This window comes from Martes martes (genome assembly GCF_963455335.1).
Source record: "Martes martes genome assembly, chromosome: 13".
Taxonomy (NCBI): Eukaryota; Metazoa; Chordata; class Mammalia; order Carnivora; family Mustelidae; genus Martes; species Martes martes.
Genome location: NC_137901.1, coordinates 86,042,240 through 86,057,492, shown reverse-complemented (window position 1 = coordinate 86,057,492; position 15,253 = coordinate 86,042,240). Strand labels below are relative to the sequence as shown.

The 15,253-nt window shown below is 44.8% G+C and overlaps 1 protein-coding gene across 1 annotated transcript in view; it reads right to left on the bottom strand.

Annotated features, from left to right (window-relative positions):
* The window catches only part of CFAP251 (cilia and flagella associated protein 251), a gene marked incomplete at its 5' end in the record, with an annotated part of 63,019 nt that overhangs the window by 29,922 nt on the left and 17,844 nt on the right, over nt 1-15,253 (bottom strand). The window contains 8 exons of the mRNA XM_080821639.1: nt 3,112-3,296; nt 4,489-4,662; nt 5,786-5,937; nt 6,285-6,535; nt 7,483-7,677; nt 10,024-10,238; nt 12,597-12,647; nt 14,296-14,373. Coding sequence (XP_080677765.1) covers nt 3,112-3,296; nt 4,489-4,662; nt 5,786-5,937; nt 6,285-6,535; nt 7,483-7,677; nt 10,024-10,238; nt 12,597-12,647; nt 14,296-14,373 — 1,301 coding nt within the window. The remainder of the gene's footprint in view (nt 1-3,111; nt 3,297-4,488; nt 4,663-5,785; nt 5,938-6,284; nt 6,536-7,482; nt 7,678-10,023; nt 10,239-12,596; nt 12,648-14,295; nt 14,374-15,253) is intronic.

Genomic DNA, 15,253 nt, shown 5'->3' with positions numbered 1-15,253 from the left:
CGTGTTTCAGCATAGTGACGAGTCATCATTTAACTAATCCCCTATTAATGGACATCTGGATTGTTTCCATTTTTGAAAGTATTTTCGAGCAAGACATCCTTTTACTTATGTCTCGGCATACTGTGTGAGGGCTTCAGGGCTTCTGTGGGCTACATTCCTAGACATCCAAAGACAGAATGCGATTTAGCAAAGGGAAACAAAGCGCTCTTCCAAAAGGACACCCTTGTTTCCAGGTCCCCCCCAACAGCCAGTGGGAGTGTCCAGCCGCTTATACCTTTGCCAACACTGTGCCCTGTCAGTCATTTTTATTTCACTAATCTGATTTGTGAAAAATGGTGTTTTGTTTTCATCTGCATCTTTGATATCCAAGTGAACATCTGCTCATAGGTTTATTGGCTTTTTTCTGCTAACTGCCTTTCAAGTTCTCAATATTTTGAGTGCATTTTAAAATTGCTTTTTATTTATCATGAAGAGACAATTCCTTCCCAATTAAGCTGTGGTTATGAGGCCTTGGTATTCCTACCACTTAAAAGATGCTTTATGGGGACGACTGGGTGGCTCAGTGCGTTAAGCCTCTGCCTTCAACTCAGGTCATGGTCTCAGGGTCCTGGGATCAAGCCCCGCATCGGGCTCTCTGCTCAGTGGGGAGCCTGCTTCCCCCTCTCTCTCTGCCTGCCTCTCTGCCTACTTGTGATCTCTCTCTCTCTCTGTGTCAAATAAATAAATAAAATCTTAAAAAAAAAAAGATGCTTTATGCAAAGGGCTTTACTTTGGGGTGATGGGGATGTTCTGGAACTAGATAGATACATGGTTGCATGACATTGTGAATGCATTAAATGCCACTGAAGTGTTGACTTCAAAATGGTTAGGTTTTTTAAAAGATTTATTCATTTATTTATTTGAGTGAGAGGGGGAGGGGCAGAGAGAGAGGGAGAGAGAGAATCTCAGCAGATTCCCACTGAGTGCAAAGAACCCCACGCAGGGCTCAAGCCCACAATCCCAAGATCATGACTGGAGCTGAAATCAAGAGTCAGACACCTAATTGACTGAGCCACCCAGGCACACCTAAAATGGCTAGTTTTTATGTTTTATGTTATTGAATTTCACTTTGATAAATTATTTTTTAAAAAGATGCTTTATGAAAAAAATTTTAAAATAAAAATAAAAAGGGGTACCTGGGTGGCTCAGTCTGTTTGGTGTCTACCTTCGGCTCAGGTCATGATCCCAGGGTCCTGGGATCGAGCCCTGTGTCGGGCTCCCTGCTCAGCACGGAGCCTGCTTCTCCCTCTCTTCCCCGCTCACGCTCTCTGTTGCTCTCTCTGTCTCTCTCAAATAAATAAATAAAATCTTTTTTAAAAATAAAATAAAAATGAAAATATCCCTTATGCTAATTTCCAATTGATTGTCAGTGGCAGAAATTCCAAACTGTGTGGCTTGAAGTCCTTGCTTAGTAACCGTTAGCATCCCCAATCTACCTGCACGGTGAACTCAAGATTTACTCAGGACTTGCACATCCATGGGATATTCCATTTCCAAAAAGTTTGTGTCCGTTAAAGATGATGTATGAAGATTCTGAGATCTTCCTGAAATTCCTTTTCTACCTACTTCTTTCAAATGTCTCCTTCCCAGTGTTTGAATATTTTTTTTAAAATGGTGCTGAATTTCTCTCCTGTGCCTGCCACATGACATGGCATTTCTCAATCATTTCTCCTTGTATCCTTCTGGAAACAGATGTTTAAAAAAGAAGATGATGATGATGATCTTGGGTGATGCTGGCCTTTGAGGACCAGAACCGTGACCGTCCTCTGGCACAGGGCCAGCTGCTGTTGGCGTCTCACTTCCTTCTCTCAGGTGAGGTCCCTAATGCGTTCTCACCTGTTGCTGCAGCCTCTGAGCCTCTCTTCTTTCTGGCCATACCCACGAGGCAGCCAAACCATAGGTAGAAAGGGATGCCCTCTAGGGCTGACTAAGTAGGAGCCCAAGGCCAGGGCTGCACCTGGGCCCAGTAGTGCCAAGTAGGGGACAGGGTCAGAATTAGGCTCCTGGGTTGAGTCCCACCCCATCCTGAGCGCAAGCTCTGTCACTGCTCTGAACCTCAGTGGGATATTACTTGAGAAGGGGGAGAGTTGTTGAAGATGAATTCGGAGCCCGGTGTGGAGGTGACGCACCATGATCTGTATCTGTCACGAGGAGCAAACCTAGGGAGCCCCGGGCCTCGCAGCACAAGGGCCAACCACAGACATTGACCTACTTCAAGATGGAAGAGCTGCTGCTCGGAGATGAGGAGCTTTGGATGCCCTGGGCTCAGTCCTTTGGCCCCTCCTCTATATGCTCGTCCCCTCTGGAATCTTCTCTCGTCTCATGGCTCTAAAGCACCACGTGCTCCCGACCTCAAATGTGGACCTCCAGCCCAGGCTCTCCCACGAACTCCACTCCCCTACCAAGATGCCAATTCCCGGGGCGGCAGGAACATGGCTGTCGGCATCCCCACCTTCAGCACCTCGGACAGAACCTGGCTCAGGTAGGGGCTGGGTAAACACTGAGTGAACACATGAATGCCATCAGGTAAACTTAAAAACTCCTGTAGGAAGCGAGACTAAGGCAAATCACACAATGAGGGGCCCCTGTTGGCTCAGTGAGGAGAGACTGTGATTCCTGATCTCAGGGTTCAGTTTGAGCCCCACAGTGGGTATAGAGATCACTTTAAAAAAATAATAAAAATCTTTTTTAAACATTGCACAATTGATACTATTCAAGTGAAAATAGGTTTTTTGCGCAGGAGGGAAAGATAGGAGAGTTTATAAGGCATCAGCGACTTTGCGGGGTCCTTCCCTGGGTCTCGGGCCCTGAGCTCTGGCTCCCTCATATCCGTGCAGGGCTGGGCTCAGAGGCAAGGGCTCTGGATTCACATCCTGCCTCTGGCGACTTCCCAGCCACGTGACCCTGGGTGAGACTTACTCAACTCTTCTGCGCCTCGGTTTCCTCCCCTGGGTAGTGAGGGATAGTAAAGGCAGCCAAGCTGCTCGAGGGTCTGTAAGCTGGGACTTAAAGAAGATGGGGATGGAGAAACTGATGGAGGCATCACACCAGCAGGGAGCTGTTCACGCTTACCGGCACATTTTGGTGGTAGAATTAAAAAGTTTCACTTTGTAGCCGCTGTTGCAAACGAGCAGGAAGAGCTCCTTTGAGAGCGGTGGGTACCAGACCATACAGGTGGGATAGTTGCCCTGGTCGGTGCAGTGAATGTCCAGGACCTCCAGGTTGTCTCTGCAGCTCTTAAGAAGATTATATTCAATCTGCAGAGGAGGCCAGATAGACACACATGAGGCTTGAGCCAAAGAAGGCAGCCAACAGTCCTGTTCTGGGGGAGAGCACTGGTCCCCCTAAGAGAAGACTTACCTAGACCCTCACTCCTAACAGGCTGCCCTGATAAGCATTCCTTATGAGCAAAGACAATGAGCTGCTCTAAAAACTTGATGCCACTTAACCCTCCTGACTCCCCTGCCAAGTCATACTGTTGTGCCCATTTTATGGGTTAGAAAACAGAGATTCAGAGAGGTTCGGTGGGCCGCTCAAGGTCACGTAGCTAAGAAGTGGTAGGATGAGAATTCAAATTTAGGTCCAACATACCCCAAAACCTGAACTCTCACAGTTGTGTCCTACCGTCTCCCTTACCATTCTCTTGGGAACTCTTCGAGGGTAGGAATAAATTCATACCTAATCTCTATACTTGACAGTCATAAATTGGTAGCTTGCTGAATTTCATCCATCGGCAGATTTTGGTGGCCAGACCATAATGAATGGATGACTGGATGGCCAATAAAGGAGAGATGGGAATGGAAGAAAGGGAAGGAGCGAGGAACAAAGTTTAGATGCACAGATACAGATCTTCCTTGACTCGTGGTGGGGTTATGTTCCAATAAACCGTTTTAAGTTGAAACGGTCATAGACAAAAATGCACTTAATATGCCTCCCCTACCGACCCCCACAGCCTAACCTGGCCCACCCTAATTGTGCTCAGAACGCTGACATGAGCCTACAGTTGGGCAAACTCACCTACCACGAAGGCTGTTTTATAATAAAGTGTTGACTACCCCACGTAATTGATTGAACTCTGTACCGAGCATGACAGACAGAACGTCTCGGCTGTGTGGGTGCAGCTGGCGGTCAGTGTGCACACCCTCATGGTCGCACGGCTGATGGGGAGCTGTGGCCGCTGCTCAGCATCACAACAGAGGATGGGACCGCAGATCACCAGCCCGGGACAAGACCCAAAATCAAAATGCCAAGCGTAGTTTCTACTGGAAGGAGTACTGCTTTCGCGCATCCTTGAGACCAAGTGTCGACTCAGAGAGCTTTATGCTACCTCATTGTACATTCATTTTCTCCAACAAGGACCCAGACTGGGGGCCCAGTTCTATGCCAGATGCCAGGGACACAACAAGAATAAAACACAGGGGTGAGGTAAATGGACATTGAACATCTCACCAAGAGCCTGTCCCTCCCGAGGCTCAGCAGTCTCGGCTCGTTGCTATCCAGATGAACCCCAAACAGGAGACTGCGGATGCTTTTGCGATGAGAACGAAGCCTTGCCAGGTATTCCCAGACCCGGTGTCCGTTTCTGACTACCACCATATAAACGGCCACAGTAAAATACATGTCCTGAATCGGAGCCAAAGAGCAGAAGTTATTCCTTTTTCAGTTTTGTAACTTAAAAATCATCACCATGTTTTTCATACTAATGTTGCCTTTACAATATTTTATCCAAAAGTAGATTTTAGTCTGTCTGAACAAGTAATAAAATCATACCCATTTTATAGCTGGGAAAACTAAGGTTAAAAGTAGATAACCCACAAAGGTAAGGGGGGGTTAGAAAGCATCCGCCTGACACTGGGGCCTTGGGCTTCTTTCCGGTCCCCACCTCCTTCTGTGTGGAAAACTGAAACCCCGACTCTTTTTGCTTTTGTCCTCCCTTCTCTGTATCCAGCCACACAAAATGAAAAAGGTGTGAGTATCACAGCTGAGAGTGAGTCGGGAGTGTGCGCGAGACCGGCCTGAAGGGAAAGGGACACCTGACTCGGGAGCTGCGGGGGCCCGGAGGCTCGGCGGCAGGTCTATGACGGTTTGGAGCACACAGACCAGGGTAGAGGCCGGGCACACAGGCAGGGGTGGGGCGCAGCAGGGACGTGGGAAGCAGCGGTGGCTTTTCCCCCCTCACCCAATATCAAGGCAAGACGAGCGCATGGCAGACCAGGAGAGCTGGCAGGAAGGGAGAGGCTAAAGGTCTCGGAAAATCTTTACTGAGCTTAAGAGCCCTATTCATAGAGGGAAGGAACGGAATCCAAAACACCGGGGGAAGACGGTGCTTTGAGATAAATGAGAATGTCATCTTGTCAAAAATCAAAGAGAAAGATGAAAGAACGGATGCTGAGGAAGGGGTCCAGAAACCAACACACCGAAATGAGCTGTCAGGATGGCAGAATCCCCGCCTGCAAGTCCCGAGGCCTAGGCTCGTTTCGAGCGACAGTCCCTCCTCTCTCTATAGAGGCCTTGTGGAGATACAGTTCACACCGCACACTGTTCACACCTTTAAAGTGTATGACTCTGTGGTTTTCAGTGTATTCACAGATCTCACCACCACCATTTTAGAGCATGTTCATGACCCCAAAAGAACCCGGAATCCATTAGCACCCCCTCCCTTACCCCCCTCCCCCAAGCCCTCTCTCCCTTTTGGTGGTAAACAAGGTTGCTAGATCCCTGGACAGCTCCCAGTGGAAACACTTACAGCAGTTGCCATGTACTGGGAGTCATGGGAGAAGCTGATATGAGTCACACTGGTTCTGGAATATTTGAAAGGCTCTGGGATTTGGTTTTCTAAGGACATTGCATCAAGAATGTAAACTGTCCCCTCAGTGAAGCCAGCTCCAAGAAGGGCTCCTGAAATCACAAGCCAGAGAACAATGCTGGAAAAAGGACTTCATTCCTTCAAAAAACACCGACTCCAGGCCAGGCCTCGCTCTAGGAGCTGAGAAGACAGCAATGAACGTGACAGACCAGGACCCTGGCAGGAGAGATAAATGGAAAAGCATGAGGCTCTGGGGTGAGCGCTCAGACACTAACTAGGCACCGAGAGCACCGCAGGGTCCAGGACAAGGCGTCTCATCTAGCCTGCTGGGGGGAGTGTGGCCGAAGTAAACTTCCTGGAAGCTGTCACAGCCAAGGGCACAGCCATCTGGGTCTGTTTTTGACTTGGAGTCCCAGATAGGCCGATATAATGAAAATACCTTCAGGATTGTAGGTTAGACTCTGGACGCCAAGCCCCTTCTCAAAGACCCTGCTGAAAAGGTACTTTTTCTTCTCATAATCCCACACTTTGATCATCCCACAGAAACTGCCAATGGCGATGAGGGGCTGGTACGGGTGGCAGGAGATGGCACAAATGGCATCCTTGGGCTCCACGAATAACTTCTCAAGTTTGGTCCCATCTGTCGTTAAGTGGTACACTGTCGCATCCGACGTTCCAATGATAAGATTCCTGTTTGCCAAGAAGGGACCCAACAGTATCAGTGTTTGTGGCGAATGGGGCACGGAGGCTATTCTGCTTCTAATTGCACATGAAACGCCTCTGTCGTCTGCAATTTAGTGACATTATTAACCCAGCGTCTCCAAAAATATACTACCAATACCCAACAGCCTCCATTTGCAAGTGAAAAAGCCCACATTTCTACATGTAAATGGAGTCATTAAGTATGCAGATGGACAGTCAGTTGTACAATTAGCTAATCTGCACATGCAAATATTCATTTGTGTATGCAAATATGGAGTTTGGTGCACACATACAGATGTGCCTGCAAATGCTGCAAGGGTAATTAAGCAGACTCTCAGATAATTCAGTCTTGAAATGTTATGGCTATTAATTATCAAATGCCTTTAACCGCAGCGCTAGGACAAACTCGGCTTCGGGAGAAGACACCAAGCTCCAGCAAAGGCCTCCAAACACAACAGAGACTGCAGCTCAGGGTTAAAAGCCCTTTCCAGTTCCCAGTCGCTAAAGATCCTTAATACAAAAATAATGCTTCATTTAAAAAAAATGACTGAGGGCGCCTGGGTGGCTCAGTGGGTTAAAGCCTCTGCCTTCGGCTCGGGTCATGATCTCAGGGTCCTGGCATGGAGTTCCGCGTCGGGCTCTCTGCTCAGCAGGGAGCCTGCTTCCTCCTCTCTCTCTGCCTGCCTCTCTGCCTACTTGTGATCTTTCTCTGTCAAATAAATAAATAAAATCTTAAAAAAAATTAAAAAATGACTGAATGGTGATTCTAATCAGCTGCAGAGATCCACCTGCAAGCCCTGAGAAGGACCGAAGAGGAAATCCCGCTCTGTCTCGTGTCCCGGGAACAAGGTGGACATTCCACCGCATGCCGACCGACAAAGAGGGCAGCAATCATTTCTTGGCCATTCAAATGACTAGATTCGTTAACAACCTACCTTACAATAAAAAGGTCACCTTTTAGAGTGCAGTCGGGAGGATAGTTTGATTTTTCGGTGGGGGGAGCTGCTGGGGTCTTGGAAAACGACAGGGTCCTTATGGAGCTCAGTTTGAAGTTGCTGTACCAGTTAACAATGGACAGGGTCCGATCGTAGAACTTAATGTTACCTCTAATATCACCTGTGACGATATAGCTGAAATGGAGAAAAACATCTGTTTGGGAACTAACAGTAGCAAGTACCACCTACTGAACAGCTAATTTTGTGTCCGGCTCCGGACGCCAGGTGTTGTAAAAATTTCACTTTAATACTGTCCTACGAGGCTGATTTTATTGTTGTTCCGCTTTACATCTGGGAAACTAAGGCTCAGAGAAGTTGAGAAATTTGCTCAAGGCCCGGGGTTGCCAGATTTAACAAATAAAAAACGCAGGACGCCCAATGAAATTAGAATTTCAGTGAAGCAAGCAGTAATCTTTCAGCAGAAGTATGTCCCAAATACCGCCGGAGACCGACTTACACACGGCAGCCCCATCAGGCCCCATGGCTAGACTGTGTGGGGATCCAGGTGTACCCAATGCAAAGCACACGCTCTCGCTTTCCTCTCCCCGCCCTCCCACATCAGCCACGTGCAGTGGCAGTGGGCGGTGACTGACATTCTCTACCACGAGACCACGGAGGACACCAGAGTCTGTCCACCAGCCCTCTGAAATCGCACAGCTCGGCAAAAGCACACGAGCCGCTTTACAGGAGGGCACTGCTGTCAGAGCCATATAAAACCCTGTCCAGTCGCCACAGCCAAAGGCAGTGTCGCGTGACAAAATGGCTTTTATTTCCAGTCCTCAGATCCATCCCAAATGGGCTTTTTTTTTTTTTAAAGCTTCTGGCATAAGTCTAATCACGGTGGGGGGGCAGGATGGGGGATGAAATTTCCTCTTATAGATGCAAAGTGATTAAATGCAGTTTCTGATTAATAAGCAAGGCAGGTGGGCAGAGTAATTGGTGAGAACATCTTTCACTGCCCTCTGCTGGAAAGAAATTGCAAAACAGGCCAAGTGTTTTCAAGATTCTTGGTGGGCTCCCTGGTCCTGGCTGGGTTTTATTTACCATGGAGAGAGGGGAACCCAGGCCTGGTTTTCACTGGGCCCTAGCCCCCAACTAATTAAAGACTGATTCATCATCAGCTGCAATTCTACTACTGTCTTTTCCGCACCCCTGAGTGAGGACAATTTGCATTTCTCTTTGTAAAGACATGCCAGGACCTCACTGCTCTGGGTATTAAAAGAAATGAAAAGGAAAGCAGGGCTTTTAGAAAGCAGATGGCACAGTGACTCCAACCACATGTGCATGGTCCCTGTCATGAGGCAGAGTCCTCTGTCCCTGTCGGGACTTCTCAAGCATACTGATAACGACTATTTCATTTAGAGCTCCCCTGTGCCAGACAAGGTACTAGAGTTTTACATGGCTTATCTCACAAAAATTCTCATAAAATCACTCTGAGGGAGAGTGTTTCATGCCCACTTTGCAGGTGGAAAAATGGAGGCTCAGCCAAGTTAAGTCCCTTGCCCCAAGTCGTTCAGCAAGGAAGAGATATGTCTGGAAATTGAACCCCTTTCTGTCTGAGACTAAGGCTTTTTTTTTTTTTTTTAAGATTTTATTTATTTGCCAGAGAGAGAGAGAGTACACACAAGCAGGCAGAGAGGCAGGCAGAGGCAGAGGGAGAAGCAGGCTCCCTGCTGAGCAAGGAGCCTGATGTGGGTCTCGATCCCAGGACTCTGGGATCATGACCTGAGCCGAAGGCAGCGGCCCAACCAACTGAGCCACCCAGGCGTCCCGAGACTAAGGCTTTTAATGACACTCTCTGAGCCCCCACAGCCTCTCCAGTCAGCGAACTTTTAAAGTCCTATTGTATTTCACCTTTTCATAATATGTAAGTGTTATTTTGTAATCAGAAAAAACAATATGGGGCACCTGGGTGGCTCAGTGGCTTAAGTCTCTGCCTTCAGCTCAGGTCGTGATCCCAGGGTCCTGGGATCGAGCCCCACATCAGACTCTCTGCTTGGCAGGGAGCCTGCTTCCCTCTCTTTCTCTCTGCCTGCCTCTCTGCCTACTTGTGATCTCTCTGTCAAATAAATAAATAAAATCTTAAAAAAAAAGAAAAGAAAAAACCATATAGCTATATGTTATTTTCTTAAAATTAAAGTATGTAATATTTAGGGTGAAAATGACTGTAATTAGTGTGGAAGGAAAAAAAACAGTTTTTATTTCACCAACACAAAGGGATTTTTTAAAAGTAATACATGGCCATGATTTTTTTAAAAAAGCAAACCAATTAGTACAAATGAGATCATAAGAAGAGGTGAAGCCACCCCCACCCTTGATCCCGCTCCTCTGTTCTTTTCCTCAGAGGTACCAAACATTCCCAGTTAATAAGGAATTTCCCCAGAAATATTCTCTGCATATACAAAATATGTGTATACATCCAAAAGGATTTTAATATACTTTGGTAATCACTGATAGCTACCTTTTAATTAAGTTAATTACCGATCAACTGTAGTGAGCACAGTGATGCCCTCTTTCTGCAAATGAACCAGTTTACAAGGTTTGATTTGAGGGAAGCCCGCAGAGGCGGAGGCAGACGATGGTGGGCGAAGGATGTCCCAGACAACCAGCTTCCCTTCCATTGTTGCGGAAAGTATTTGTGTTAAATTCAAATGAAAGACTGACTGGCTAAATTTTCCCACGAGCTTGTTGAAGGTCTGCATTTCAGAAGACAGATTATAAGTTACGTTGGTATAAATATAAAACAAAGCATTTGTCAATATGGCCTATTTTATAATATTACATTGATTTACAGTAGGAAAAAGATAAAATTAGAAAAACCAATCACTAAGAAATCTCTCCCCCATGGATTGCCATGGTACAGGCCGTTCTGAACCTCTGAAGGTTTGTTAGGAGCAAGTGAAGGGCTGTGTACGGGGTTCATTAAACTGTTTGCTTAAAGCAAATGAAAAAGTGTTTAACCACTTGTTTATACCTGCTCAACTTCTCTTACCGAGGTTTCAGAGACTGATAAAAGAAACTAATGTCTCTGTCTTGTGCAAAAGCATGTCCGGTTGTAAGATACCACAAAATAATTATCCCAGTCTTATAACTATAAACTTATCCCATAAACTATTTTCCCATCAGTAGAAATTAAGTACTGTACACAGACATGCCCCTGACACCTCAAGAAATTTGTGCTACATAAAATAAGGCACGAGGGCCATCTTTCTTAGGCAATGTCTTGGAGACGAAGTGTAGAAAGAACCCAGAGTGGTGAGTGGAGCCCCGCAGTGAATGTCCAGTGAATGAATCAATCAAAGAAATGCCTTCATTTGTCACGGGATACAGCAAGTTTGCTGCCCCCTTCTCTAATGACACGGAGAAGACCCTAGGGCTCACCTCTTCTGCCTTGAACACAGGAGGGTCAGGAAAACAATAACTGGTCAAGGGAGGGCATCTGCTTCCATACAAGGCATTTTCTTTTATTTATTTATTTATTTATTTATTTATTTATTTATTTATTTTCATACAAGGCATTTTCATGGCTTGTGGGTTCTGTATTTGCAAACTCACCTACTCACTAAAATTTATTTATAACCCCATAGGGCACCTGGGTGGCTCAGTGGGTTAAGCTTCTGCCTTGGCTCAGGTCATGACCTCAGGGTCCTGGGATCGAGCCCCACATCAGACTCTCTGCTTAGCAGGGAGCCTGCTTCCCCCCAACTGCCAGCCTCTCTGCCTACTTGTGATCTCTGTCTCTGTCAAATAAATAAAGAAAATCTTAAAAAATTTTATTTATAACCCCAAAATCAACCCCTGTGGCCCCTTCATGATTGTTTGCAGATGTGTGCATATCCGTAGTGGCAAAAATTTGACTCTCCCTGTGCGCACGTCCCTAGCTGAGGTCCAGTGAGGACATGCTCTGTCTTCTTATTCCAGCTTTCAAACTGTAAACAAGAGTCCTTTCCAGGGTCTGCTTAGTGCCACGTTGTTCATGTTTTTGAGGTGCTTTTTGTTGGTGAGGGCAGTGTTTAAACTAACGCCAAACACGGTACTGAAAGGCAGTCTGGTGATGTGCCTTCCAGAGAACATACCTGAGTTAGATAAACGTCATTCAGGCATGCGTTCCAGAGCTGCTGGCTGTGAGCGCTAATGCATCAACATTATGTATTAAATACAGTGTCTTCAAACGAAAACACACGTAAGACAAGGTTATGTATCTATCTGTTGGTGAAACTGTTATGACCCGAGGCTGGCAGGAACCTAATCCTGTACTTCTCCTAGGAGCGATGATTTTGTATTCGCTGAGGTCTGCGGAGACTTTGTGAAATGTAACTGCCATGCATAATGAGAATTGACTTTATTGTTTGATAACTTTGATTTATGAAAAAGAGGTTTGGACAGAATCATCTCTCTTTGTATTCATCTATCTCAACTTTTTTTTTTTTTTGGCATGCCCTCTTAAAAATAAATTTCTATAAATCGTACTAAGAGTGAAGAAAGGAAGCAGAAGAAACACCGTAAGGTGCCCACTGAGGGTAGATTACATGGGTGTCAAATGCAGAAATTGTGGCAGGAGACGGGACCCGAGGTCCACCTCAGATGCGACGATGGCTCCAGGCGAGCGGGCAGGCAAGATAACCTGTTTCCTCCAACACCTGCCGCACCGCCTTTCTGCTGACTCTGAAACGTCTAAATACCCAAGATCATGTTTTATTATTCTGAAAACCGGGTGGCCTAAAAAAGAGCCACTCATATTCAACTATTTATTATATCACTCCGAAATAATTTTTCATTCTTTGTCATATGCACACATACATTGGTAAAGCCATCACTTTTTTGGGTATTTTCTCAGGGTAGTCAAATTTCTTTTCCATAATATTTTATTTTGAATAATGGTTCCATTATTTTCAGCTGACAATTCAATATGGTAAAGGACCCAAGTAAAAATGTCAAATCATTTCCCCACAGTGTAATATCAAGACATACAAAGAGTAGCCCAGAGTGACTAAGCTTACACATATTTACTCTCCACAACATCTGACATATAAAAATGCAGGAGGCATACTCACTTTTTCTGTTAAATGTGGGGCACTGTGAACAAGTAGATCTCCCTCTTCACACTGAGGGGTACAGAAAAAATAATCACTACTACAAAAAGACCTGGTTTCTAAAAGAAAGAACTACTATAACCACAAAATCAAAAGAAATGCATCTAAACAGGGTCAGAGCTTTGCAACCTCTACAGATAAGAGAACCTGCTGCCTCAAGGAACATCTAAAAACATTCTGAAAGAAAAGCAAGTACGTTAAAAAAAAAAAAAAAGCCACAAACGATTGTGACTTTAAATGGTAGTAAATGAAAATCTGAACGCTACATTTATATGGCATTAAAGCTACAATAAGTACCGGAAGAAACAACTAGCACTGAAAATTGGTGATTGAATCAGTGTTTTTGTTTTGCATTTTTAATTGAGGTAAAATTCACATAACGTAACATTAACCATTAATCATTTTATTATTTTTTAAAGATTTTATGCTTTAAATGTTTTTAAAATTTAAGTTAAATTAATCATAAAGATTTTATTTTGAGGGGCGCCTGGGTGGCTCAGTGGGTTAAGCCTCTGCCTTGGGCTCAGGTCATGGTCCCAGAGTCCTGGGATAGAGGCTCCCTGCTCAGCGGGGAGCCTGCTTCCCCCTCTGCCTCTTATGACTACTTCTGATCTCTGTCAAGTAAATAAATAAAATCTTATAAATAAATAAAGAAAGAAAGACCTATTTTATTTTGAAGTCATCTCTACACCAAACAACTCTAAGATCAAGAGTCACGTCCTCCACTGACGGAGCCAGCCAGGCATTCCAACCATTAGTCATTTTAAAGTGTACAATTCAGGGACATCTAGTACACTAACAATGCTGGGCACCATCCCCTCCATCTGGTTCAGGACATTTTCATCACCCCAAAAGGAAGCCCCCTCATGGTGGATTAAGCCATCATGCATGTCCCTCCCCCAGCCCCAACCACCACCATTCTGCACTTGTCTTAATGGATTCTCCTCTTCCGGACATTTCACATCAATGGAATCATACAGCACATGGTTTGTTGTGTCTCGCTTCTTTCCTTTACCATGATGTATACAGGGTTCATTCATGTTGTAGTGGGTGTCAGTGCCTCGTTCCCTTTTATGGCCGAATCATAGTCCGTTGTACGGATGGACCACGTTTTGTTCATGCATTCACTAGCTGATGGACCTGTGGTTTGCTTCTACCTTTTGGTCACTAACAATCGTACCGCTGCTATGAACGTTTGTATGTTTGTATTTGTCTGAGTGCCTTTTTAAATTCTTTTGGATTTAGGATTCGCTGGGTCATGTGGTAATTTTATGTTTAACTTTGATGTTGTTTTAATCTCACGATTCTGCCCTATGTCAGTATATACATTGCTGATCTGTTTGCTAATTCCTTTCTAAAAGGGGGTAAAAACCAAGGTCTTGAAAAACCCTGTAATTTTTAAACCTGTTAAATATATTCAAATAAATATTTGCCTCATTACTTTAAAAAATTAAATGAAATTTAAATTATCTGCTTCTGATTTAATACACTAGTTTCCAATGAGACTAAAGTAAATGCTAAAATTAAATCAAACATTTTATTACATATTTATTGCTTCCTAAGTAGATACTGTACTGTTACATTGCCAAAACATCTGTACTCAGGAAATGAACACATACTTGTCCCTACATTTAAGACAAATCAAAATATTTCTACTTACCCACAAATAATATATTGCCTGTGTTTTACTGTTGCTCACCAATTCTTTATTATTTGTTGGATTAAAAGTAAGATAGTTCTGAAATATAAAGTATGGAAATATATTACATTACAATAAATTTTCTGTTTCTCTCTGGCTAAGCTAAATGTTAAAAATAAATAATATTTATATTATAATAAATAGCTGAGTAGGAATATAAAACAGGAAAGACAACAGCATTTTGTAAGCAAGAGGAATAGAATTTAAACACTGAGTGTTAAAATTAATGGTCTCAAATGTGTTCCCTTTCTTATTTAGTCTTATTTATTATAATTCATCGGAACAAGCAAAAGTAGCACAATATTCACTAATAACCTTTACTCTGTGTCCTTTTGGACAAAAACTGCTGCATACACATTTCTAAATTTGACAAGGCCACAAGGTAACTTGGAATGAATGCCAAATACTGGAAAGAGTTTCTGATTCCTGCCAACACGGTGAATAGCCTGGACTGCCTGGCTCCCTTCCCAAAAATCAACCCTGCGGTAACTATGCAAGTGAGGAAACCACGAAGTGCAGAAGCTGAACAACAGCCACACCACCACGGAGCTCCCCGGGCAGACTGAGATGCATGTCCTGCGAGAGTATGTGTGTGGGAGGGGGTGGCTGCGGCCCGAGGTGAAGGGATGCAGGGGGCAGCCCTGGGAGACAGCTTCTAGAAACACGACTTAAGTTCCATTCCTGCCACCTCCATCCCATCGCCTACTCCTTGCCTGCTCCAGGAATGTGAAGGACCAGTGCCAAGGTTTGAGAAGTAATTTCAGGACAGCTCAACAGCCTCGGTGGGGGCGGGGGGTTGCGCAGAACAGTTGGAAGCAAATGCATGGACAAGTCCTCACAAAGGCTGGAAATCAGCCTCAAATCACTGTGATCTGTGATTTGATTAATCAGTTAATCTCGTTAACTTTGCCAGATGCCA